The following is a 16,873-nucleotide window of genomic DNA, read 5'->3' as shown; positions in this document are numbered from 1 at the left end:
ATGTACCTCGGTTGCGGGCACATCCCAGTAGGGGGTGTGCAGAATGCGGCTGAGCGATATCTCATATCAATGTTTCTAACTCTCTATCCCTCTCCCTTCCTCTCTGTAAAAAATCAATAAAATGTATATTTTTAAAAAAAGAAGATATCCTAGAAATAAAGCAGCAGCAGCACTTTAGGCTCCACCAGGTGGTCCCCAGGGAGTGCGCATTCACTCTCAGAAAACAGAATGACTGCCTACCCACGACCCCCAGCGTCCAGGCGCCTGCGTCCCCTTTGGGACTAACAGCGCAACCTCAGGCAAGCTGCTTAATCACAGCTTCGCAAGTGGGAAGGTGAGAGTCGAACTAGATTACATTTCCTGGATCCTCTAACCTCCACACCTTTGGGACCAGAATTCCCCAGGAAGTAGAATCTGACCCTGCAGTGCTGTGGTCTGCTGTTGGGATGGATGAAAAGGAATCTTGCTATAATTACTGTATCAGTCTGCCCGTGCTGCCGTAACAATTGTTTTCTCACAGTTCTGGGTCTTAAAGTCCAAATTCAAGGTGTCATCAGGGTTAGTTCCTCCCGAGGGCTGTGAAGGAAGGACCTGTTCCAGGCCACTCTCCTTGGCTTGTGGATGGCCGCCACCTCCCTGTGTCTTCCCATCGTCTCCCCGTGGAGGTGTCTGTGTCCAGGTTTCCTCTCCTTGTAAGGACACCAGTCATACTGGATTAAGGCCCACTCTAGTCACCTCATTTTAATTTGCCTCTTTACAGGACCCTAGCTCCTAACAGTCACATTCTGAGGTACTAGTGGTTATTTCTCAACATATTGAGTGGGGAGGTGGGGGCACAATTCCACCCATAACACAGATTAGAATTTTTTTAAATTTCCACTCTAGGTCACTTATTTTGGGGGAGCAAGATAGGGGGTAAGTTGCAGGGACAGCCCTAAGGAGAAACCTGAGAGAAGGGAACCATGTGCTCAAGGTTAAAAGTAGCTCTCAACACGGGAAGGTGTTGCTGAGGAGACGGGTGGAGGCGTGTGCTGTAAAACCAGGTGTGGGTGATGCTGTGCCCAGGCTTGTCCCAAGCACCCGTCTTAGCGCTAGTTCTGTCATTGGCTTTGAAATGATGTGATGCTACATCCCACTCACATTTGTCAGCTGGCAACCCCAGTGCCAGATCCTGGGATTTCAGAGAAAAGGGCAAATTGTGATAGCAAGCTCACACCTGTGTGATTCAGTCACTGTCATTGACTCATCCGGAAATACCATGACATGGCCGTGTGTCCTAACATGTTCAGAGATCATCCCCCCACCCCACCCCCCAGCTTGCCTTTTTTTGTCCTTCTAGGTGACTTCTTTGGGCTTCCTGCAAAAGTGAGTCATTAATCTAAGGGTTGACATTCTATACCCGGCGGAGGCTCCTGAGAGCTGTGTTGTCAGGAATGTGGGATTAGATAAATGGGGCAGATAAGGCCGTGCCAGGCTGCCGTCCTGAGTGGGACTGGGTTGGCTTGCCCAGGAGACGGCTGACGCCCACCGAAGTATGTTGCCTCTGATGCAGACCGCTGGACTTGTACATCTCATGCATCATCAGTAAGTCTACATGCATGGTAGAAGCATGGAGCGGCTGCGCTTTTAGTGGAGTTAGAGCAATCGAATTTGGTAACCTAGGGGAATAGCTCGCCTGGGCAGTTACATTACTTTGATACAGAAATAAAAATGGAGGAATAAACTTCAAAGGTGTAAATGCATTTGGTTTTGAAACACTGTATTCCTATGTGGGGGTGAAGACCAATGAAAAAGGGACCCTTGAAGGTTGTAGAGTCAAGAGTGAATGTCACATCCCTCTGTCACACATTTATCTTTCCAGGTCTGGTTTTTGTGGTGTTTGCTTTTTTTTGTAAATCTCTGTATCCCCGGGACCTAGCACAGTACCTGCCACTCAGATCTTGACCCTCTGTCCCCTTCTCCTGAGACAGATTTAGAAGGCAGAATTATCCCTTTGGTTTGAACTATTTCACTATCTGAATTTAATTCCTGTCTCTTTTTCCCCCCTTTTTTAAAAAATGTTGACCTGAAACAAATTCCGGTCACTATTTTTTAAAAATATATTTTTATTGATTTCAGAGATGAAGGGAGAGGAGAAATAGAAGCATCAATGAATGATGCGAGAGAATCATTGATCTGCCTCCTGCACGGCCCCTACTGGGGATCGAGCCCGCAACCCGGGCATGTGCCCCTGACCAGAATCGAACCTGGGACCCTTCAGTCTGCAAGCTGATGCTCTCTATCCACTGAGCCAAACCAGCTAGGGCTCCTGTCACTATTTTAAAAACTGCATGTGTCAGATTGAATTGTATATATCAGAAACTTGTTAGAGCCAGGAGTTAATAGAATTGTGGCTGTGTTGTTTTCTCTGAATTGTCTCAAAATGGACTGTGGGTCTAGTAATTGGCAAGTCCTCTATTTAAAAATTTTAGGAAGCTGGTAAGAATTAACCCTTTATCCATTATGTACACTGAGCTGCATAAATTGGGATGTTTGGAGAGCAGGACCAACTTGTAAACCGTCTTGATTCTTCTCATTCCTGGGCTCAAGGCTGTCACATGACCTCCTCACTGAAGGGTTCCCAGAGCACCTGGCACGTGGAACTCAGTAAACACCTGCCATTCACTCATGTACAAAAGACACTTAAGACTAAACGCAAAGTCTAATACCAGCTAATATTTACTGAGCACTTCACTTACTATGGGATGGTATGGGCCTGGTACTGTGCCAAGCACTCGGCCCACATTAACTCATTGGAATCCTCCCGTCCCTGTGAATCAGGGGTTAGTAACACTTACAGAAGAGACACTCGGGGATCAAAGCGATTAAGGTGTTTGCCTAAGGTCCCACATTTGGTGAATGAGAAGTGCCCAGACTCGGGACCACGCCTGTCACCATTACACCTCACTGCTGCCTCTGGAAGGCACTCAGAGGCTCTGGGGAGACAAAGGGAACGCCAGGTATCCGGGCTTGGCTCAAACCTGCCTCCTTCCGGACTCCCCTGAGGTCCCCAGACCCAGGCCAAGGCTCTCTCTGCCAGAGTGCTCACCTCAGCCTTTGCTCCCCACGGGACCTGAGCACCTGTCCCGGCTTTCCTGAGGTGTGCTGCAGTTGCTGGTGTTTCCTCTGCAGATTTCAGGTGAAATGCACGCGGAGCCCGGTTTGCGATTTGTGTTTTGGCACCTGGAGAGGAGGATGCCTGGCCTGATGGGAACAAGCGTGCTCTCCAGCTCAGAGCTGTCACGGACACTTCCGGCTAGATTTCCCCTTCTAAGTGGACTTCCCCATCCCGGTGGGCTTTCTTGTAACCGAAGGACAGGGTCACGGCCCACGTACGATGATCAGTGTTCATGAGGAGACTTCTTGATGCAGGTCCTGAGCTTGGCAGGCTCAGCTAATCCTCTGAGAAGGGCTCGGAGGAAGATGAGCTACCCCCGCCCAAGCCCAGGTGAGGGAAGGGCGGGTGAGGCTGGCCGGGCTCCCCGGGACGGGATCCTGACCTCATTCCTGTGCTCGCAGGCTCTGTCCTTCGCCCTGGGGAGGGAGCCCCTCCTGACCAGAACGGCTGGCCCTCTAGTGAGAGGAGTGGGGCGACCAGCTAGAGGCGCGAGGGCTCTGCAGGGGGCGGCGGGGGCGGTCCCTGGCGGTCAGGGAAGGCTTCTCGGAGGAGGAGGACCGCGGGAGCAGCTTGGATGACACGGAGGGGCTCGCCAGGGGGCGGGGCGGGAAGGACTCTCCGGGAGGAGGGAGCCGTCGGCGAGGCTTTGGGCCCTGGGAGACCCCCACCCAGGAAGAGGTGCCCTCGGGGGGGGGGGGACTCTACCCCCAACCCCCCAACCCTTTAAGGCGGGGTGCCGGGACGCGACCGAAGGGGGCGGTGCCAGGGCCCCTCGCGGCCGCTGATTGGGCGCTGCGACCGAGCGGAGCCGCTCTACGGGCGCTGATTGGCGGGCGAGGGCCGGGCTCCGCCGCCAGGTGGTCCGCATGCTGGTTCCTCTGGCCACGTGGGGGCTCCGGGGGCGGCGGGCGGCGGGCGCCGAGCGGGAGGCGGAGGCGCGCGGAGCTGCTGCGACGGGACCGAGACGCGGCGGCCGCGGTGAGTGCGCGCCTGGGAGCCGGGAGCCGGGAGCCGGGAGCCGGGAGCCGGGAGCCGGGAGCCGGGCCAGGGGTCGGTGGGTGCCGGGCTCGGTCCTCCAGCGCAGAGAGGGGGGAGGGTCTCCGGCGCGAGGAGCCCCTCTGCTCCCTCCCTCCGTCACCTTCACCGTCACCTCACCTCTGCCCCCTCCCAACACCATCACCACCCGTCCCCCCGCCGTCCTGCCTCGCTCGCCCCTCGGTGGGTCCGGGGAGCCCTCGCCGCGCTCCCCAGGAATCCCACCATCGTGGGAACCTTGACCCCGCCTTGGAGCCCCCGCCCCGGCCCCTCCGTGTCTTGGCCCCACTTCATCCTGAAAACAGCGCGTTCCGCTCAGTGTCGTGTTTGGAGAGGCCATCCCCGACCCCCCGGAATTAGACAGCACCCCCTCCACCACACCCCTCACCTCCTCCTCCCTCCGCTGTATTTCCCTCTAATCATCACCCCCCCCCCCATGTTGTTGGTTTCCGGCCCCGGCCCCCACCCGGCCTGAGCGCCCAACCAGGCTGGGACTTGGTCCCCCTGGCCCAGTCCCGCTGGGAAATGGTCTCAGAAGAAACCATTGCACCCCAGGAGGTGGCTGCCATTATTTCCCCCGATTTACAGGTGAGGGAGGGAGCGGGGGCTGCGAGGTGAAGTGACTTGTCCAAGGTCACATCAGCCAACCTGGTGGGACCCATAATCCAGGGTCTTGGCCCTGCCCCTTGGCGGGGGGTTTCCATGTCTCCCCTCGTGGCCCAGGGCAGGTGGGGGGCTCATCTGGGCAGCTGAGGCAAAGGCAGTGGGGGTGAAGCTAGTGACTGAGGGGCCCTGGCAGCCCCAGACCATCTGGCAGTTAGAGACAAAGCTGCTTTTTTGCTGATGCCATCAGCCCCCCAGCACCTGAGGTGTTACAGCAGCTGGATAGGCTGGGACCCACCAAACCTGAAGGGGGACACCCTGCTCGGGGAGGGGAGTCAGAGAAGGGCACTGCCGGGGCCGTGAGGAAGAGCTCCGGAGACCTGGGTTTGCTTCCACACTTGCCCCCCCTTGCACCCGAGACCTTGGGCAAGTGACTTCACACCCACCCCCCCACCCCCCTCCGAGTGATCCTTTGCTAAGCCCAGACTTGGCAGGCTGAGGAGTGTCCCAGAATGCTGGAAAGGGGGGCCCTCCATCAGCGGTGGTACCGGGGAGCAGGGCCTCTGTCCTTGAACCCTCCGGGCAAGCCAGCCCATCCAGCCCCGTCTCCCAGCAGGGCCCCCCGGAACACCTCGGAGCAAAAGAAGAGCCCCTCCTCCTCCCAAAGGTGTCCCCTCAGAGAGGTGCTGGGCCCCCAGGCTCCTGTGCAGAACCTCAGAGAAAGCAGGTCTGGTCCAGAGAGGAGTGGGTGTTTGTGCCTGGAGCCCGCCTTGGTCCCCTGGACAGCCCCCAACTCCAGGCCTGAGGCTGACGTGCCCCTCAGGCTCGGAAGTGAGGGAGAGGAAGGGAGAAACGTCCAGTCTCCTGGGCAAGTTTCCAGGCGATAATGGATGGGGTGGGGTGAGAGGGCCAGTGACCGCCCCATCCCACTGCCTGGAGTGGGCATCCCCGAGAAAGCTACCGGGGGACGGAGGCTGTTCCCAGCCCAGACAGCCGTCTCCGGTGTGTGGGAAGGTGCTTGTCATAACCCACGTGGCTCCTCTCCATCCTGCATTGTCTGAGGGGCTGCTCAGCGCAGGAGAAGCGTGCTCCGTGTCTCTCCCTCCTCCATCCCGCCTTCATCTCTTCTTTTATCTTTCTTCTCCCTCGCGCTCTCCACTTCGGCAGCTGCCTTTTCATCCTTGTTCTTTCTCTCTCCCTTTCCCCTGTTCTGTTTTCGTCTTTGCCTCCTCCCATCCTCACGCCTTGGGGTACAGGGCATCCCAGCTGAGGATGAAGTTGAAAGACCAGTTAACTGGGAGCCCCCACCTCCCCACCTGGAATGGGAGCCACGTAGCTTTGGTGCCTGTTACACGTCTAACTTCGCTTTACTTAAACGTAAAGGGAACAAGAGGTCATGGACATGATGTAAAAGATGACCGGGATCAAAAGCGTGAGGATGTGCGGCCCGGGAAAGGGGCGAGCCCCGGAGGGAGGAGTCAGGGGGCTTCCCGGGGATGGCGCAGCTTTGTTTTCTGGCTCTGATTGCTGCCGGTGCCTCCATTCTGGCCTGAGCCTGGGGCTGAAGGTCATGGGCAGGCAGAGGTAGGGGCTGTTCCCCCGCTCCCAGCGCAGGGTGGCAATGTCAGTTCCAAAGCACCCGAAGCCCCTTTCTCCAAGGACCCCTGCAGGTCGGTAGAGCACCCCCAGGACGCACCCATTTCCTGCCCAGCACCCCGTCTGATCCCTCCTTTTTCCTGGCTGGAATTTGGCCCTCAGGCAGGCCTCTCCTCCTGCCACGCCCTCCCGGACTGGGTGACCTAGATCAAGTGTGGCCCAGTGCGAGGACGGCACTGCCAGTGGTCCCACCTCACTGTCTCCCAGCTCCCTCCTGAGCCTCAGGCCGTGGGGCCTCCATCCCGTGAGATGGCGCTTGCTGAGCATCAGCTCCGAGCCTGGCTGGCATCACCCGCGTGCCTGCTCCTCCCTTCAGTCCTCATTGACGCCTCACTTCATTCCAGGTGTGGGGATGAGGAACAGAGGCTCAGAGAGGTGAGGGGGCTTGTCCAAAGTCACCCAGGATTTGGACCCATCACTCTGACCCCAAGCGCAGTGATTACAAGTAGGCCGGTGACGGCCAGCTGGGATCGTCCCAGGGAAAACGGTGGGGCTGAGGCCTCAGGGACCCAGGCAGAGGCAGGCAGCCATTCCCGGGGTGCCTTTATTCCGTGCTCACCCAGCACCAGCTGCGGTCCGGCGCTCTGGTGGGGAGTGAGCGCTCTCCCTGCCCCCGGGGGCCCCCTCCCGGGGGTTTCCTCCTCTCCTCCACGGGTGGATCTGGGAGAGGGACCCCAGGAGAGACCAGAACCTGGGCTGGGTTGGGGGTGGGGCTCCTCAGTCCCCCGGGCACTGTCCACCTCCCCTGCCTCCTGACCCAGCATCAGTGCACAGCGTGGTGGGGGCTCGGGCAAGGGGCTGGAGTCAGGCTGAGCTGATGAGCCAGGGGCCTGTGAGGCAGCTCTAGGCATCCCCCCGAAGGCTACAGAGCTCCTGTCCGGGAACCTCTGTGGCTCCCCACTGCCACAGGACAGAGCCCGAGTTCCCTGGTCCCAGCCTGGCCCCCGCCACCTAAGGGCCCAGCTGCTTCCACTCTGTGCCTTTGCAGACTGGTCTCCCTGCTCTCACACCCCTCCTCTCGGCTGGTGCTACCCCCTCTCCCCCCCGCACCCTGCTCTTTGTCCAAGCCCAGCCCAGAGCACAGGGGTCAATGTCTGACCCAGGGCGTGGGCTGCCGCACCCCTTCCTTTAGCCGTTTCCCAGCCCTCACTCCTTTGGCTGCAGTCCGCTCCCCACCTGCGTTTCCCACCTTCCCCTCTGCTGGGCAGCACCCAGCATAGCCCATGTCTGTCTTATCTGATGCCTTTCTCCCCCTCGAGAATGTTGGCTGCGTGGGGGCGGGCACGGTTATTCTGTTCGGGTCTCTGTGTCCCCGGTGTCTCCCGTGCCCAGTCCTGGCCTGACACTGCACGTGCTCAGTAAGGGTTTGTCCAATGAAGGAGCTCACTGGCAGCCAATGAGAGCGCGGGCTCCACTGCCTGGGAACCAACCCTCTGCCTTGCCCTTTGCAGCCTTCTCTCCCGTGGGGCTTGAAGCTGAGCACCCTGGGCGCCATGCAGAAGGCCGGGGCGAGGGGCCGGAGGGCCTCTGACTGCGGCCCTGCCCCTCACCGACCCAGGTGCATCACCAAGTTTGCCCAGGTGGGTCTCTCCCCCTTCTCCCATGGGTGCTCTGGTGGGCGGAGACTGGGTAGCAGGTCCTGGGGCTGAGGAGGAGCTATGGGGAGGGCCTATCCTGTGTCTTCCCTGCCTGACCCAGGCTCGGGAATGTGTGTGTCGGCACAGATGAGAGGAGGCTTTGGGGGCTGAGGGGCTTGACCCAGACCACCTGCTGGGAAATAGCAGAGCCTGGACTCCGAGCACAGTGCCCTGTCACTGCCGCAGCTTACCCAGCAGAGCAGTGTGCGCTTGGGGGGGAATTTGGGGATGGGGGTCAGGAGCCATGAGCTTGACTTCCCTCCCTCCCTCCCTCCCACCCCCACCCACGCCCAAGCAGTACGTGGGTTCCTTCTCCGTGGATGACCTGGACACCCAGGAGGGCGTGTGGCTGGTGCAACAGCAGCTGTGGGCACTGAAGGTAGGAGAGCTGGGGAGGGCACTTCGCTGGTGGGGGTCCCGGCCTTGGAATGGCCCCTGGGACCATCCATCTGATCCCCACCCCCAACCACAGAGAGGGAGCAAGTGAGGCCCAGGGAGGGAGGGCCAAAGCCATGCTGAGCCACACCCAGGCTCCTGGAGCCACATGCCCTATGCCCAGGGACTCTCTCCCTTCGTTGTCACAGTGTCCCCAGGGTGGAAGCCACAGGTGGGAGATGCGGGGGATGGTCCTGGCTGCGGGGAGGTCTGCCAGGGTCAGTCACCCTGCCCTGGCTCCTGCGGGTCTTGTCCAGGGCTCAGTCCCCTGGCAGGTGGGAGAGTTGGTTAACCACCCCTAGTGACTGGTACTGAGGCTGGGCTGGGCAGGGCCTGAGAGGTAATACCTGCCCCCCAACAACTCTCTTCCACCAGGACTGTCCCCGACGCCGGGCCGTCATCCTGAAATTCAGCCTTCAGGGCCTCAAGATCTACAGCGGGGAGGGTGAGGTAGGAGCCCGGGGGGTGCAGGTGAGGACTGGGCAGGACAGGTGTCCTCCCTCAGGATGTACTTGCCTCCACCCAGGCCCTGCACTGCCCCTGGAGCCTCCCAGCTTCCCAGCCTGCTCAGGGCCTTTGGAGGCCTCTCTCCAAGGAGCCCCCCAAGGCAAGCTCAGCAGGCAACAGCTTCTCATCCATCTCACCCCTAATCCCGGCCCTCCAAAATCTCCAGGCAGTACCTCCTGGCCTGAGCATCAGGAACGACCCATGAGGTTTGGGCAAGTTCCTGGGCCCCTTCGTAGCCTGCCCAGTGGGCTGTGGCCAGCCTCTCATGACGGTGGAAGGGGGGCCAGACTCAGGCTGGAGGCTAGGGGGCCCCTGTTCCTTCGCCCAGCCTCTCCCGGTGCTAGCCAGTGTTTGTTGAGCACTGCAGGCCAGACAGTACACACTAGGAGGCTGGGTGCCACTTCCTAAGAGGGGTGCACGTGGTGTCCCCGAGGTGGGCACCGAAGGGGCCCCGTGTGCACCCACAGCCCCATCACAGGGGGGCTGTCTTCACCTGCCCAAGGCGTGCAGAGAGGGACGGTGGCAGAGCCAGGATGCAAACCCAGCTCATCCACCTCCGAGACCAGGAGTGCACCCCAGGGCCTGCGCCACTGCCTCTGCGGCCCTGCAGGCGGGAACGCTCTGCCCCTCGGGTCCGGCAGGTTGGCAGCGGGAGCAGGAGGTTTAAGCCCAGTGGCCAGGGAAGGATGAGGGTTTCGATTTGAGGCAGGGTTTGGGCAGGACTGGAAGGAGGGAGAATTCTTTACTCCCGGAGCTGGGTGGGCCCTAAACTGGGCACGCAGGCTGGAGAGCAGGCCCGGAGGCCTGCCAGCAGGTGTGGGGGGCACGCAGGGCTGGCACACACTGGGCTGGCAGCTGCAGGCCCGGTGGTGGGTCTGATGGAGGCTGTCATGCCCGCTGCCTCCCCAGGTGCTCCTGATGGCACACGCCCTGAGGCGAATACTCTACTCCACCTGGTGCCCAGCCGACTGCCAGTTTGCCTTTGTGGCCCGAAACCCACGGAGCCCGGCCAGCAAGCTCTTCTGTCACCTCTTTGTGGGCAGACAGCCTGGAGAGGTACCTGGGGCCCAGGCAGGGAACCACCACTGAGGCCGGGGTGGAGGGGTGCTGTGCATCAGCATGGGGTTCCAGGGACCGAGAGGCCATGGAGGGCTTGGCCATGCTGTCCTGAGCCCCCTCCAGACCTGGACCCATGGCCACACAGGCTCCTTCTATGGCTCTGCCCAGTGAGGACTCCACAAATCAAGTCAGTGGCCTCAGTACGCCTTGAAGACTAGGCCATGCACTTGGGGATTGAAGGTCCCCCTGCCACACCTTTGCTCCTGCTGTTCTCTCTCCCTGGGTGCCCCTCACCTTCTCATCCTGGCAAATTCCAACTTGCCCTTCAAGGCTCAGCCCATGTGTCTGTGCAGCCCCCTGTGACTCCTGTGGCCTGCCACTCCCTTCTGGGACCTCTGACATAAACCACACCCTGTCATCATTGGGCCTGTCCCTAATTACAGACACGGGAGTTCTTCCAGAGCAGAGGCTGGACCCAGGCTCCAGTGTGCGGCTCCATGGAGCGGGTGGGCGGACAGGTAGATCCCGGAAGTCAAAGCCAGTGTGACCGCCGTGAATGACAGCCTTGGCAGCCAGTTGTTCGGCCAGCTGAGGCTGGGTCTGGTTCCATCCCGCAGCAAGCACTGGCCATCACCCTGTATGCCCAGCCCGGTGCTGGCTCCTGGAGAGTGGCAGAGACATGGCCTTTGGTCCGGAGCTCACAATTCCAATGGGTGGGAATGTGTGCGGTGGGTAGAGTGCTGGGCCTTTGCCCGGGAATTTTTGTGCTTCATTTTATTAAAGGAGCACACGGAGGTGGGGATGAGGAAATGAGACCAGAGGTGCCATGCTCTGCGCAGGGTCACACAGCAGCTCCTAAGGGACAGAGCCCGGATCGGATGCCCGGTTCTGTGACTCCAAGGCCTGGGTTCTTAGCCAGCCCTCTAAGAGGGTACTGACCCAGTGCATGGGGTGGGGTGCATTTAGCCCAGGTATTCCCAGCTGCAAGCATGATGCCTGGAACAGAGTAGATGCTCAGGTAGGGGAGCTGCATGGTGGTGAGGTTTTGAGGGATAAGTAGGTGTTTTCCCACTTACGGGGAAGAGCGTCCCCAGCCAAGGGGTGGCATGCCCCTTTGGTGAGTGGGTTGATGCCTAAGGTGTTTGCCAGGAGACCTCCCTCAACTGAGCCCTCCCCGCCCTCCCCTCCCCTCTCTAGGTCCAGATCCTGCACCTGCTGCTCTGCCGCTCCTTCCAGCTTGCTTACCTCCTGCAGCACCCTGCGGAGCGGGCACAGCCTGAGCCCTGCCTGGGGCCCGCAGGGGATGTGCCCCTGAAGCCGCTGGCCAGCCCTGGGAGGCCCCCTGGCCTAGTCCGGGAGCCCTTCGTCCGTGACCAGCTCTCACAGAACGTGCGTGCACTGGTCTCCTTCCGGCGGCTGCCAGCAGAGGGGCCCGTGGGCAGTGGGGTATGCAGCACCCCAACCCCAGCCAGGGAGTGGGCAGTGGACAGGGAACTGGGTGAGGTTTGGGGATTACGTGGAGGTGGTTGCTGGACTTCAGAGGGAGGGGCTCGCCTGACCGGACATGGCTAGACCTGACCTGCTAACCCCTCTGGGCCCCTCTTGGTCCCCTAGAAGGAGCTGCTAGAGTTGGAAGGCTGTGGCAGTGCCCGCCATTTCCGCCTGGGGAATCCCTACTGCTCCCCCACTCTGGTGCGCAAGAAGGCCATCCGCAGCAAGGTGATCCGCTCCGGGGCCTACCGCGGCTGCACCTACGAGACCCAGCTGCAGCTGTCGGCCCGGGAGGCCTGTGAGTAGCCGGAGCACGCCTGCCCCTTGCGGGCCTGGGGCACGGCCTGTGCACCCGTGTGAGTCTGCAAGGCCTGGCCGGCGCCTCCGAGCAGAGGCCTGTGCTGTGACTGTGTGTCGTGCCCACGTGAGTGCGCCCCCGCCTGAGTGCCCGGGGCTCGCGGAGGTGATGGCGTGGCTGTGGATGTGCTTAACTGGTGGGGGGTGTGCTGGTGTGTGGATGTGCCTTTTGGAGGGCTGGATGTGTGGCTGCTGGTGAGGAGACAAGTGTGGGGTCGGAGGGCCTGTGGGGGTGAGGTGGGCTGGGTTAGGACGAATCAGTCCCTCCCTCTGACTTCTGGATGGCCTCCATAGTTCCTGCCGCGTGGGAGGCGTGGCCCCAAGGCCCGGGTGGCCCCGCGTGCCTGGTGGAAACTGAGGGCAGCCTGACGGAGAACATCTGGGCCTTTGCTGGCATCTCCAGGTAGGAGGGGCCTGGCCTGGCTGAATGCCCGGCCCCTTGGGGTGAGCAGAGAAAGAGGCGTGTGGGCCCTCTGCCCCTCAGGGCCCTGACATGTAGGTGCATATTCCTGTGCAAGGGCAGGGCGTTCCTGCTCTCGGGCCAGAGTCTCCAGCATCTTGGGCCTCAGTTTCTCAGCTGTAAAGTGGGGATAATAAGAGGACCTTCGTGGCAGGGCTGTGGGAGGATCAAGTGAGGTCATTCAAAGGACTGAAGACCTCAGCACCAGGGGCCAGCTCCCTAAATGTCAGGGCTTTAAAATGCTCCTGATCAGGTCTTGAAATTGCCAGTTAAGGACGCCCTAGAAACCTTTCTGAAAGGAAGGCTGAAAGCTTCCTGTCTGGAGGCCCTGTTCCTGGCAGGTACTTTGTTTAAGACGGTGTGGGCCCAGCCAGGTGGCTCAGTGGCTGAGCGTCGACCTATGTATGAACCAGGAGGTCACAGGGCATAAGTCTGGGTTGCGGGCTCTATCCCCCACTGTGGGACTCGCAGGAGGCAGCCGATCAATAATTCTCCCTCTCCCTTCCTCCTTGAAACCGCCAAAACTATATATGAATATATTTTAAAAGATGCTATGGGGCTGATACACCATTGCCTGGGAGCAACCTAAAGCAGTCCAGACGAGCGGTCCCACCTTCAGCCTCCCCCTCTGCCATCCCAGGCCCAGTGCCCTCGCCCTGCTGCGGAGAGACGTGCTCGGGGCCTTCCTGCTGTGGCCCGAGCCGGGCGCCTGTGGCCAGTGGTGCCTGTCGGTGCGGACACAGTGCGGCGTGGTGCCCCACCACGTCTTCCGGAACCACCTGGGCCGCTACAGCGTGGAGGTAGGGTGTGGGCAGTCAGCCCCCCACTTGCCCTCAGGCCCCTCTCCCTTTAACTGCTGAGCCCGCCTCACCCTCATTCTAGTCCCCCATTGGCTCTCTCTGGCCCCATCCCTTATTCTTTCCATCTAGCTCCTTCGTCAGTGTCCCTGCTGCCCCTGCCCCACTGGTCCACTCAACCCCGCCTCTCCCTATGGGCTCGCCCTCGGCCCCTCTCTAGAGGCCTTGGGCGGGTACCACGAGCAGAGCCTGGGGCTTCACATGCTTCACATTCTGTGGGAATCCCGGCTTTTAAGTCTGCTTTCCCACACCCTCACCCATCCCTTAGCAGAGGAGGAAGCTGACTCAGGGTAGGGGCTTGCTTAAGCCCAGACAGCCTCTGAGTCTCCAGGTGTGGAGTCTTGGATGATCACAGGTTTCCAGGGCCCAGGGTGGGCGGGGCCTTTTTAAATGTGCACCCTTACCTCCATGCTAAGTGCCTCCGTCCCGGCCAGGCTGGGAGGAGAGGAGGAGAGGAAATGGTGCCTGGCTGTGCTGTGAGCAGCATGGCGACCTCCCTGAGCTCGAGTTTCCTCCTCTCTGAAGTGGGGCAGGATCCCAGGTGAGGGGTTGGTTGGTGCCCGGCACCAGCCATGGGGAAGGGGACGCTGGGACTGAAGCCCCTCCCTCCCCCAGCACCTGCCCGCTGAGTTCCCCAGCCTGGAGGCCCTGGTGGAGCACCACGCTGGGACTGCGCGCAGCCTCTTCTGCTCGCTCGACATGGGCCGCCTGAACCCCGGCTACGAGGAGCAGGACTGTGGGCCCGAGGGCAGGCCTCCCCGGACACTCCGGCCCCTTGGCCATGCCAAGTCCGAGGCAGAACTGCAGGGCCTGGGCTAGGAGGCCGGGCCCCGCACCAACAGGCCTTGCCTCCCCCTGGTCCCTGGGCCTCAGCAGGCCACTCTGCCCTGCTTCCACCCCCCTGGTCAGTTCCATCCAGTCTCTCAGCCCCTTGGACCGGCCTTCCATCACGTCACTGACTGTGGCGGAGCCCTGAGATTGGGGGTTCTCACTCGACATGTGACCCCTGAGTCTGCAGGGGTGTAGCAGATCTCCAGGCTCCTGTGAACTTGCTGGGTGGCTTGGTGCTTTGCCCTCTGGGCTTCACTTTAGCTTCCTGGGGGGGGGGGGAGGGGAAGGTTTATTCCCAGTGGAGGGGTAGCCTGTCCTAAGGAGGGCAGGCTGGGGGGCCCTGACTGGGAGTCTCTGGAGAGCTCCTGACTGAGGCAGCCAGACACGGCGGGTGAGGTGCCTGGGGAGGCAGGAGGAGTGAGGTCTCACTTTGGGCAAAGGCCTGGGGTGAGCCACCCTCTCAGGAGAGACACAGAGATGACTCAGAGGAGCCTGTGGGCCGCCCCCTGGCTGCGCTTCTCAAGTCGTCTGGGGTGAGGGAGTCTTCCCTGGAGTTCTGAGGAGCAGGGTAGGAGGGTGCAAAGGCCAGGGTGGAGGAAGAGCCTCCATCTGAAGCCCGTGCGCGGGGTGGACACCTGTGTGCGGAGAGGGACGTGAGCCATCAGGGCAAAGGGTCGCAGTGCACCGCTTGGGAAGGCTGGTCTGGACTCAAAACCACAGGGTTGTGATTCCCGCTCACGGGGAAGGTTGCCCAGCCTCACCCACTCCCCCATGACACACACACAGTGCATTTCCTTTTGCCGGTTGACTAGGGGGGATAGCAGTGAGCTTAGAGGGCTTAGAGCCCAGCTCAGCTTGCAGGCCGCAGTGGGTTTGGTGGCTGCCTGGGAAGTCACCTGATGAGGGGATTGCCCTTAGCGTGGCGCTGACCGGCTGTCAGGAGCCGCCGTGCCTCCCTAGGCTAGTTCCACTGGGGAGGGGGTCAGAGCAGAGCCATCCAGAGTTAGAACTGGTGTGGGCTCTGCCAGGGGGGCTTGGCCTCAATGGACAGAGGGAGTCACGGACATGATTGTAGTCTACAGGACGGATCCCGTGCTGATTGGCAGGTGGACACAAATCTGCCAAGTTAGGGAGGAAGTTCACTGTGGGTGAATTTCTGTGTCTAAGGCGGAGGCCTAGTCATGAATCTGGGGCTGCCCTCTCCCTCTCCTGGGAGTTGGGTGTGACTGTTCGGTGCCTTGAAAGTAACAGATTCTGACTCCTCCCACGAATAGCAGCCCCCGCAGAAGAGAAAGGGAGGGAGGGTCCCCACATTTCCCTGGGAAGGAGAGGGGTTTGGTGACACGGTGCCCAGGATTATGGCACTGGAGTCGCACATTGAAGACCTGGTAACTGGCCCAGGCGGAGGGCAGAGCTTTGCCTGGGTGATAGATGTGCTTTGTTGTGCAAATTATCCATGTGGATAAGGTGTCAGGGATGTCCCAAAGCACTTGAACATTCCTCTTCACAGCATCTATTGTTCACGTGGCACCCACAGGGCAAGGTTTTAGACCCGTGTGTGCAAACACGTCCATGTCTTAATTGTAGATCAGTTTTCTCTCTTCCAACCAGCGCCACCTGGGTAGCCCAGTTCTCTGTACTGTATGTACTTGAAATAAAATGCATTTCTTCGGGTTGTCTGGTACAGACTTTTCCTTTGAAAGGTGATGTCTTTGTTCAGTTTTCCTGTTTTGTTTTTGTTTGCCAACATACCTTCAGATGGTGCTGAATGCAAACAAGACAGGTCTTGTTCTCAGAGGCAGAGAGAGGATGTCCTGAAGGGATCAGATCAGTATTTTCAAATCATCTCTCTCCTGCTTAAAAGCTTCAGTGGTTATTTCCTATGGGAAAAAGACCCAAGTCCTGTGTTCTGGTATCTTGGGCTTTCCTTCTGCTCCTGCACCATGCCACAGGACCTTTGCACAGCCTGGACAGGTCTTGTCCTCCCTGCCTTTTGCCTGGTGAGCGCAACCTTAGCATCTCAGCTCCTGTCACTCTCGGGAAGCCTTCGGGAGAGGGGTGCGGGTAAGGTTCCCTTGTTGGATGTTCCATAGAACTGATCCTTTAGTTTGTAATGACTAGTTCATTGATGGGATTTTTGTAGGTGGGAGGTTTGTTTTTGATGTCAGTCTCCCCCACTAAAGTAGACTATGGGCGCCAGGAGGGCAGGGATTGGGCTGTCTCCCAGCGCCCACCACGATGCCTGGCAGGTAGCTGATAGGACTGTGCGGAGTGGAGCCTCGAGGCGGCTGTTCTGGCTGGAGGGACTTGTGCCGAGCCTGGCAGCCTCTACAGCTAAAAAGATTTTGGCTCTCAAAGTGTTTTGTTTCTTAATCTTGAGGCTTAGAAAAAACGAGGGCGGCATTAGGACAATTTGCCTTGTTCCAAGGACTCTAGGGATGTGAGAAAAGCAAAATCCTGGTTGCCTGTCTCAGTAGGTAGGAGGGCGAGCGGCCCCTCCTCTTCTCTCTCTCAGAGGTGGAGTCAGGCCTGGCCTCCCGCGCTCCGCTGGGCAACCTCGGGCCAATGGCTTAACCTCTGCACCGGGGCTGTGGGCAGCGGAAGCGCCTGGCGCGGAGCAGGCAGGCAGCCCGCGTGCAGGCTTCTGGCCGGGGAGACACCGGTCCACACTCCCGGCGGCGGCAGAGCGCGGACAGCGCGTGCACGTTCTCGCGAGCCGCCACCTGTGACGCCACGTGCGTTGCTATGCAACCGCGAACGCCGCGGCAGCTTGAGGGCAAGCGGGCGG

General features: G+C 60.0%; 1 protein-coding gene across 2 annotated transcripts; it reads left to right on the top strand.

Annotated features, from left to right (window-relative positions):
* The first annotated feature begins 7,944 nt into the window (after positions 1–7,944).
* On the top strand, positions 7,945–14,250 carry SH2D5 (SH2 domain containing 5). Of its 2 annotated transcripts, none has more exons than XM_054721265.1 (9): positions 7,945–8,031; positions 8,387–8,467; positions 8,899–8,973; positions 9,940–10,086; positions 11,287–11,535; positions 11,704–11,878; positions 12,232–12,340; positions 13,038–13,197; positions 13,870–14,250. In XM_054721265.1, exons 1-9 carry the CDS (start codon positions 7,945–7,947, stop codon positions 14,071–14,073), a joined length of 1,287 nt encoding a protein of 428 aa, XP_054577240.1. In that variant the 3' UTR covers positions 14,074–14,250. The 2 variants fall into 2 exon arrangements, with proteins under 2 accessions (XP_054577240.1, XP_054577239.1); XM_054721264.1 differs by having other exon boundaries at positions 8,384–8,467.
* Positions 14,251–16,873: the final 2,623 nt, after the last annotated feature.

The sequence above is a fragment of the Eptesicus fuscus genome, chromosome 9 (assembly GCF_027574615.1).
Source record: "Eptesicus fuscus isolate TK198812 chromosome 9, DD_ASM_mEF_20220401, whole genome shotgun sequence".
NCBI lineage: Eukaryota > Metazoa > Chordata > Mammalia > Chiroptera > Vespertilionidae > Eptesicus > Eptesicus fuscus.
This window is presented reverse-complemented; position numbering and strand designations above follow the sequence as displayed.

Coding starts and splice junctions, on each gene's coding strand:
- SH2D5 (XM_054721264.1), top strand. CDS start 7,945: ATGCAGAAGGCCGGGGCGAGGGGCCGGAGGGCCTCTGACTGCGGCCCT. Junction 11,536..11,703: donor AGGGGCCCGTGGGCAGTGGG/GTATGCAGCACC, acceptor TTGGTCCCCTAG/AAGGAGCTGCTAGAGTTGGA. Junction 11,879..12,231: donor GCTGTCGGCCCGGGAGGCCT/GTGAGTAGCCGG, acceptor TGGCCTCCATAG/TTCCTGCCGCGTGGGAGGCG.